The 9625-nt window shown below is 45.1% G+C and overlaps 1 protein-coding gene across 1 annotated transcript in view; it reads left to right on the forward strand.

Moving 5' to 3' along the window:
• LOC112074964 (phospholipase D1) overlaps positions 1-9142 on the forward strand; it is an 18438-nt gene extending 9296 nt beyond the window's left edge. Inside the window, 11 exon segments of the mRNA XM_024142033.2 lie at positions 4250-4480; positions 4705-4802; positions 4804-4857; positions 4859-4876; positions 5055-5197; positions 7186-7225; positions 7227-7295; positions 7396-7461; positions 8218-8276; positions 8398-8504; positions 9102-9142. Coding sequence (XP_023997801.2) covers positions 4282-4480; positions 4705-4802; positions 4804-4857; positions 4859-4876; positions 5055-5197; positions 7186-7225; positions 7227-7295; positions 7396-7461; positions 8218-8276; positions 8398-8504; positions 9102-9142 — 894 coding nt within the window. The 5' untranslated portion in view covers positions 4250-4281.
• The last annotated feature ends 483 nt before the right edge of the window (positions 9143-9625 follow it).

A 9625-nucleotide genomic window follows, 5' to 3' on the forward strand; every position in this document is an offset into this window, starting at 1 on the left:
AAGAGAATTTGTTTGATCGGGTCATTATATTTGATCAGTCCATGTATGTTTGATCAGTCATTCATACCAAATCGGTAAACTGTAACAGTCATTGTTAACATTGGATCAAATTGTGAAACGGTCAACACTCTCATTATCCGTCCCGACACCACACACGCAATGCACACGCGTATTCGGCACACACACACGCACACACACACACACACACACACACACACAGCACACACACACACACACACTACGCGCACACACACGACACCCCAGACATCCTGTCTCTTCTATCCTTGTGTGGGTATCCAAACTTAATTTTTTGCAGTTCCAACAATCCTAGTTTGTCCCTTTAACCCCTAATCCCTAACCTCTAACCTATCCCTAAATTCTAACCCTAATTCTAATCCTAAAACCTAACCCCTAATTCCGTAACTCCCAAACCATCATTCGCTAATTCGAGACCCTAAACTAACCCCTACATAGATTAATCAAAGTCAATTGTCCATCAGTGGGGACGTGGGACAATTCGTCCATGTGGGAGAGAATTTCTTCCTTGTTTAGCTATCCTTGTGGCAACTGTTGGTCCCCACACACACAGGTGCGTTTCCACCTCAGAGAGTCAAGCCAACATGTAAAACATCAAACCACCTGCTTGGAAAGTAGAAGATAACAGTGTTTTGTTGCGTTGTGGTGTGTGTGTTGTGTGATGTGTGTGTGTGTTGTGTGTGTGTGTGTGTGTGTGTTGTGTGGTGTGTGGATCAGCGTGTCGTGCGTTGCGTGGTGCGATGCGTGCGCGTGCGTGCGTGCGTGCGTGCGTGCGTGATGTGTGTGATTGTAGTTAAGAAAGATGTTGTTCCTTCAAAGAAGTCAGACATTAAGCCTTGTATATTCAGCCAGCAGGACTCAGCTCTGGTGATAATGATTACTCTCCCTCTCTCTCTCTTCTCTCCCTCTCTCTCCTCTCTGCTCGCCTCTCTCTCTCTCTCTCTCTCTCTCTCTCTCTCTCTCTCTCTCTCTCCTCTCTCTCTCTCTCTCTCTCTCTCTCTCTCTCTCTTCTCTCTCTCTCTCTCTCTCTACCTCTCTCTCTCCTCTTTCTCTCTTCTTTCTCTTCTCTCTCTCATCTCTCTCTCTCGTCTCTCTCTCCTCGCCTCTCTCCTTCTCTCTCTCTTCCTCTCTCTCTCTCTCTCTCTCCTCTCTCTCTCTCTCTCTCTCATCATCTCTCTTCTCATCTCTCTCTCCCTCTCTCTCTCTCGTCCTCTCTACTGTCTCTCTCTCTCTCTCCTCTCTCCTCTATCTGCTTTCTCTCTCCGGTCCTCCTTCTCTCTCTCTCAAGTTCCTCTCTCTCTCTCTCTCTCTCTCTGTTGCGTTCCTTCCATCTGTACTTCGTTCTGTCTCTCTCCTTCTTTCTCCTCTCTCTGTCTCTTCTCTGCTCTCCTCCCTTCTTCTCTTTCGTCTCTTCTCCTCTTCTCTCCCTCTCTCCTCTTCTCTCTCTCTCTCCGTTCTCTTGCGTGTCTTCTCTCTCTCTTCTCTCTCTTCTCTCTCTCTTCTCCTCTCCTTCTCCCACGCCTCCCCACCCGCCAACCGGGGATACCCCCTATCGTCCCTTCCACCCCCGCGTCTCACCCTCGACTGCCGCCGCGCGTCTGCCACCGCTCGCTGAGCCGCCTCCCCCGTCCTCCGCCCCCTCCCCAGCTCATCTCTCCTTTTCCGCTCCCTCCTCTCCTCACTCATTCGACGCCTAACACCACTGCCGGAGCCAGATGGGAGAGAGTGGTTCTGTGACAAACCCTTCTGTCTCTGCCTACACTAAAAGCTGTTTATTACTATATAATTTAAACACTGGAGTAACAACGAGAGAGAGGTGTCAGAAGAGAGAGAATAGAGACGTGAGAGAGAGCACAGAGGACAGAGACGAAAGAGAGAGAGTACCAGAGAGACAGATTAGAGAGGAGAGAGAGACGATGAGAGAGAGAGAGAGAGAGAGAGAGAGAGAGGAGAGACAGATAGGAGAAGAGAGAGCAGAGAGAGAGATGATGAGACGAGAGAGAGAGAGAGAAGAGAGAGAGAGAGAGATGAGGCAGAGAGAGAGAGAGAGCAGAGAGAGAGAGAGAGGCGAGGGAGAGAGATGGAGAAGAGAGAGAGAGGAGAGAGACACGCAATCATGATACATTCTGCACACAGCATGGAGAATAGAGAGTATAGGAGAAGTAGTATGAGAGAACGAGCTGTTAGAGAGAGTAGAGGAGCAGAGAGAGCAGAGAGTAGATGACAGCAGACCACGAAGCAGATGCATCTCGACTGAGCTGGTTAGCCTGAGAGAAGCACTCTGTACGAGTCACGTCTGTACGATCGAGTGGCTAGGCAGGAAGGAGGTTGGCACGCGACGAATGACAGTAAGAGCACCAGTTGAATGTCCACAGAGAGTCGTCTTGTGCGAGTTATCTGTTCGCTAGGATGGAGTGTGTGTGTGTGGCATGTGTGTGTGTCTTTGTGCGTTGGTAGATAAACAAGTATCAAGAAAAACGAAAGAGAAAAATGAAGGTGGAAGGGAGAATGATAATTGGCGACATTAGTTCAGTAGTGCTATTGTATAGTTTCTTCCTAGTTTGACCAAGAACCATTCATCATTGAAACCCTGGACTCAGGAAACACAGGATGTAGACTCATGTATTCCTATCAGAGACAGACAGAAGCAAGTACTAAAAGCAAACACTCAATTGTTCATCTGCCTACTATCTCTTTGCAAAGGCCTCCCTCCTCCATCTCCTCTCCATCTCTGTTCCCCCTCTCTACCCCCCCCCCTCTCTCTATCAACCCGCCCCTCTCTCTTTCTCTGAATGCGCCATTCAATCCCAGTACTGGACTGATGTTAAAGTTTAACCATTCCATTCCACTGGGACATGACAGAGGCCTCGGACGAGACTATAGCGATGACCTAGAAGTCAGCCGTAGCGCGGCACAATGTGTGTGTGTGGGTGTGTTTGTGTCCGTGTGTGTGTGTGAGCAACGGAAAGAGAGAAAGAGAATTCAAACACACACACACACACACAGTGCGCTACGGCTGACTTCTAGGTCATCGCTATAGTGGGCGGAAACCCAAGACACTAGGGTGGGCGATGCCCCACTGACATAAATCACACACACACAGCTTCACACAGTGTCTGTTATCATTCTGAGCATGTGTAATACGCTAATGATCTGTTCATTTTGTATTGTAGATATGCAGTGATGTAATAATGTTATATGATGGACTGTTTTGTCTTTTGTTTTATGTGTAATGTAAGTGCCTTAACTTGTTCCCTCACAAATACAAATACAAATAGAACACCAAATACAACACACTAGTCGAGAAGATTATCTGAAGGTTTTCTGAGGCCAGTCAGAACTCACTGACACACACAGACGTCATCATGACAGCGTAACACACACAAAACAAGACTCGACATGCTACCACACACAAAGAGCCAGACACTGTCGTAAGCCAACAGAGTTTTACAGTCAAATGTGTGTGCGTGAGTGTGTGTGCACGCCGGCCTTGACTTTCCTCAGAGAACTTTCTAGACTTCTGACCAGAAATGACATCACATCACTCTTGTTGCCATGGAGCCCCGCCTGTCTGTCTGTCTGGCTTGGCATTGGCATGTAGTGTGTTTGGAAAGGCCCAGTGCCTGTAAAGATGATTATTTCTCTCTGGCTCGGGCAGTGTGACGTAGTCTACTCTGTGTGCTGAGAGTCTTACTGTAGGGTACAAGCAGAGCTTTAATGACTGGCATTATAGTCTCCAGTAAGACATTAATGATAGTATTGGTCAGGTCCTACCCATTATACACACACACTGTTCTATACTCTACTATTTTGGAAGACAGCTTCCATTGACTTCCTGTAGCTCTCTGCAGGGCCAGCGTCAGCCAATGAGGTAGCAGCATCTCTAACCAATGGCCCTCTACTGTTAGTGGGCAACCATTGGTTCTATTCTGGGATGTGTGTGTGTGGGAGTCTTGAATTTGAGGGGAAGGGTGTCAGGTATGTGTGTGTCTCCCTCAAATTCAAGTTCACACACAGGCAAGCGCGTACATACACACACCCACACACCCTGCTGCAGGGATGATCTGCACTGCAGTAGAAAGTGATAATATATGCAGAGCAACATACAACTGTCTCTTACTCTTGGACAGAAACAACTTCTCTACAAAGCAGACAACGTTATGACTATTCAACTGTTCAAGTTCTCCTCTCTTCTCCTCCTCTCCTCATCCAGGTGTGCCCTGTACTGAGGGCTGAGAACTAGGCATGTTGGGTAAAGACCCCCCCACCACCAGCAGCCTTCAACTGATGACCTCTGACCCCTCTGACATCGCTGTGGAACCCAGCGACATCACAGACGGCCTCGGCATCAGCAGGAAGATGTCGGACGTAGTTGAGAGTTTGGACACCAGAGAGTTGGACATGGGAGATGGAGAGGAGACTGACAATGACCCTACCACCATAGGTGTGTGTGTGTGTGTGTGTGTGTGTGTGTGTGTGTGTGTGTGTGTGGTGTGTGTGTGTGTGTGTGTGTGTGTGTGTGTGTGTGTGTGTGTGTTGTGTGTGTGTTGTGTGTGGTGTGTGGGTGTGTGTGTGTGTGTGTGTGTGTGTGTGTGTGATTGTGAAGCTTCTTGATATGAATGATATAATGAGAGATGTATCCTATTGTCTTTTTCTCTTCCTCTCCAGGGGACAGTCGTATAGGGTTCAGTGCTGTGTATCACACCGTGGGTTTTAAGGAGTCGACGGCCAGGGTCTATCTCCCTACTGTTCCCATCACTGCTAACGATACTGGGGCTGGAGAGGTTCAACACCGCCCAGGACAGGTTCAACATCACAGCAACAGAGGAGGTTCAACAAGGTACCCACACACACACAACCACACGCCACGCACGCACGCACGCACGCACCGCACGCACGCAACAAGCACGCACGCACTGCACGACGCACGCCAACACACACAACACACACAACTACACACACACACCACCAACACACACACACACACACACATTCACACTTGATCTCTGTCTGTGTAGAGTCAGCCTGCATTGTTTAAGATTGAGCTGAGACATGGAGAGTTCAGCTGGGTGATCAAGAGAAAGGAGAAACACTTCATGGACCTCCACAGAGAACTGGTCCGATACAAGATGTTCATGAGGGTACCGCTACCTTCCCGCAGGTACATTCACACACAGACACACACACATATACAGTGGCTTGCGAAAGTATTCACCCCTCTTGGCATTGTTCCTATTTTGTTGCCTTACAATCTGCAACTACAGCTGCAAGTCTCTTGGGGTGTGTCTCTATAAGCTTGGCACATCTAGCCACTGGGATTTTTGCCCATTCTTCAAGGCAAAACTGCTCCAGCTCCTTCAAGTTGGATGGGTTCCGCTGGTGTACAGCAATCTTTAAGTCATACCACAGATTCTCAATTGGTTTGAGGTCTGGGCTTTGACTAGGCCATTCCAAGACATTTAAATGTTTCCCCTTAAACCACTCGAGTGTTGCTTTAGCAGTATGCTTAGGGTCATTGTCCTGCTGGAAGGTGAACCTACGTCCCAGTCTCAAATCTCTGGAAGACTGAAAGGTTTCCCTCAAGAATTTCCATGTATTTAGCCCTATCCACCATCCCTTCAATTCTGACCAGTTTCCTAGTCCCTGCTGATGAAAAACATCCCCACAGCATGATGCTGCCACCACCATGTTTCACTGTGGGGATGAGCTCTCGGGTTGATGAGAGGTGTTGGGTTTGCGTCAGACATAGCGTTTTCCTTAAAAGCCAAAAAGCTCAAGTTTAGTCTCATCTGACCAGAGTACCTTCTTCCATATGTTTGGGGAGTCTCCCACATGCCTTTTGGCGAAAACCAAGCGTGTTTGCTTATTTTTTTCGTTAAGCAATGGCTTTTTTCTGGCCACTCTTCCATAAAGCCCAGCTCTGTGGAGTGTACGGCTTAAAGTGGTCCTATTGACAGATACTACAATCTCCGCTGTGGAGCTTTGCAGCTCCTTCAGGGTTATCTTTGGTCTCTGTTGCCTCTCTGATTAATACCCTCCTTGCCTGGTCCGTGAGTTTTGATGGGCGACCATCTCTTGTCAGGTTTGTTATGGTGCCATATTCTTTCAATTTTTTAATAATGGATTTAATGGTGCTCCGTGGGATGTTCAAAGTTTCTGATATTTTTTTATAACTCAACCCTGATCTGTACTTCTCCACAACTTTGTCCCTGACCTGTTTGGAGAGCTCCTTGGTCTTCACAGTACTGCTTGCCTGGTGGTGCCCMTTGCTTAGTGGTGTTGCAGACTCTGGGGCCTTTCAGAACAGGTGTATATATACTGGGATCATGTACAACTTAGATTGCACACAGGTGGACTTTATTTAACTAATTATGTGACTTCTGAAGGTAATTGGTTGCACCAGATCTTATTTAGGGGCTTCATAGCGAAGGGTGTGAATACATATGCACGCACCACTTTTCAGTTGTTTTTTTTAATACTTTTTTGAAACAAGTTATTTTTTAAATTTCACTTCAACAATTTGGATTATTTTGTGTATGTCCATTACATGAAATCCAAATAGAAATCAATTTAAATTACAGGTTGTAATGCAAAATAGGAAAAACACCAAGGGGGATGAATACTTTTGCAAGGCACCGTACGTATACACGCACACACAATCAAATTGTAAAGTGATCAAATACTAAATGATATACTACGAATTTTGATCATAGAAATATTAGGATTTTTCATGGTACAGTAGATATGTACATATTATTTCTCCCCAATACCAGTGAGTGACCCTACCTTCTTCCGCTTTACCAACTTTAACCACTCTCTCTCTCTCTGTCTTTCCTTTCTTCTTTCTTCTCTCTCCCTCTCTCTCCTCCTCTCTTCTTTCTCGTTCTCCTCCTCCTCTCTCCTCTCTCGCTCCTTCTCTCTCTCTCTCTCTCTCTCTCTCTCTCGCTCTCTCTCTCTCCTCTCCTCTCTCTTCTCTCTCTCTCTCTCTCTCTCTCTCTCTCTCCTCTCTCTCTCTCTCTCTCATCTATCTCCTCTCTCTCTTCTCTCTTCTCTCCCTCTTCTTCCCCTCTCTCTCTCTCTCTCTCTCTCTCTCTCTCTCTCTCTCTCTCTCTCTCTCTTCTCTCTCTCTCTCCATCGCTCTTCTCTCAGCCACACAACGAGGAGGAGGACAATGAAGAAGAGTGAAGCCCAGACATATGCCGGAGCTACCGCGTGGCGGAGATGAGTTGGCACAAGACGAACAGGTCTACAGCAGAAGGGTAGGTGTGTTTGAGTGTGTTTGTTGTATTAACTTTATAGAAGTTATGTATAGTACATCTCTACTGTAGTAATACTGCATTCATTATGTTCCCTGTACAGAAACAGCTGGAAGATTATCTGAACAAGCTACTAAGGATGGCCATGTACAGGAAATACTACCATACTGTGAGTACTACTCATAGAATTAGGAATTACAATACTAGAATGGACATGAACCTTCTTATGATGGTCAGGGAGTTGGTCAACCATGGTTTGTTAGTGGTGTGATAAGATATTGTGTCAAATACAGAATTTGAAGAATTTATCTGGACTGGATTTGTGTTAASTAGCCAGACCCTTTTTGAGGATAGATTTTTTTTAAATTAACTGCCAATATGCCAACATTCTATTCAAACAATACAGCCAATCCACAGCCATACACKGTCTCAAATCAGTTGATGATAGGACTTCTGATATTGTATCATATAATGGCACTCTCAGCTTTCCAAGAAATCTGAGACATGTACGGTCTGTTTACATATATTTAGAGGCTATTTATACAGAAAATGTTTATAAAACCTGTATAAACTGTATTAATGATTATATGACAATATTTTAGGTTGACAGAAATTCTATTACACAATTTCTGATACATCACATGCCTTACTTTTATTTTCCTGCATAAGTAAAACCAGGATTAGGCCTCTACTATCATTCATTGCAACTAGACTGGTTTTGAATTTYTYCCTGAACAAGATGGCTGCCATTTTGGCCCCATTACGGAACTTTGAGGGTTGATGACATAGCCCCTCTAGTAATATAAATGGATCTCTATGGTACTACTAAACTAGACTAGACTAGACTATAGGCGACCGGAGCTGGAACGACTACTACTTCTCTCTTTATCGAATAYCCATTAATACGGTTCCTCTCTCTCCTCAGATGGAGTTTATAGACGTCAGCCAGATGTCCTTCATCCATGACCTGGGACCTAAAGGACTGTGAGGAACAACAGATTTATTGACACTGTCTTTATGACTGCGCCGTCATGCCCGTTGTTATTGGAATAGCTGAAAACAGATTTGTTTTGTTTTGTGTATTCATCTGTTAAACGTGTTTCAGGGAGGGGATGATACACAAGCGTTCTGGAGGTCATCGTATCCCAGGCTTGAACTGCTGTGGTCACAGTGAAGTCTGCTACCGCTGGTCTAAACGGTTAGTACACACACGTACAAACACAATGCACGCACAAACATGCACTGATATTGGGGTATCAGTGGTAGAAATGTAATCTGGAAAAAACAAGTGTAAATTCACTGCTTTGCGTTTGGAGGATGCAGTCAGTCTCCATTTGTTTCCCTCCACAACTGGCCTCTCAGGAAGATCTCTGGACCTCAACCTACACACACACAGCACAACACACACACACACACACACACACACACACACACACACACACACACACACACACACACACACGAACACACACACACACACACACACACACACACACACACACACACACACACACAGCACACACACACACAACACAACACACACACACACACACATACACAAAACTATTAGTGAAATGCGGTAACCTGTTCAACCAGTTTGATGAGCAAACTACTTTGCATTGTACAGTGTCTGATTAGCTCCAGGGATGAATATTTAGCCAAAGTATTTGAAAGGAAGTCGACGTACATCACATATGCTTCAGTTGACCTCATCCTACTCCCCCCTACTAGTGTAGTGAGAGGTGAGCCAGGTGAGTAACATGAGTCCTCTAAGGTTACAGATACTCCTTAGGACCCCTCTGCCAACAGGCAGCAGTGGAAAAAAGTACTACATTGTCATACTTGAGTAAAAGTAAAGATATTTCTTATAGAAAATGACTCAAGTAAAATTAAAAGTTACCCAGTAAAATACTACTTGAGTAAAAGTCTGAAAGGATTTGGTTTTAAATATACTTAAGTATCAAAAGTAAATATAATTGCTAAAATATACTTAAGTATCAAAAGTTAAAGTAAATAATAAATCATTTCAACTTCCTTTATATTAAACAAACAAGACCGCACAATATTCATTTTTTTTTTTATTGACGGATAGCCAGGGCACGCTCCAACACTCAGACATCATTTACAAAAGAAGCATCTGTGTTTATGGAGTCCGCCAGATCAGAGGCAGTAGGGATGACCAGGGATGTTCTCTTGATAAGTGTGTGAATTGGACCATTTTCTGCCAAAATGTAACGAGTACTTTTGGGTGTCAGAGAAAATGTATGGAGTAAAAAGCACATTATTTTCGTTAGGAATGTAGTGAAGTAAGAGTAAAAGTAGCCAAAAAACAT

The sequence above is a fragment of the Salvelinus sp. IW2-2015 genome, unplaced genomic scaffold (assembly GCF_002910315.2).
Source record: "Salvelinus sp. IW2-2015 unplaced genomic scaffold, ASM291031v2 Un_scaffold2904, whole genome shotgun sequence".
Taxonomy (NCBI): domain Eukaryota; kingdom Metazoa; phylum Chordata; class Actinopteri; order Salmoniformes; family Salmonidae; genus Salvelinus; species Salvelinus sp. IW2-2015.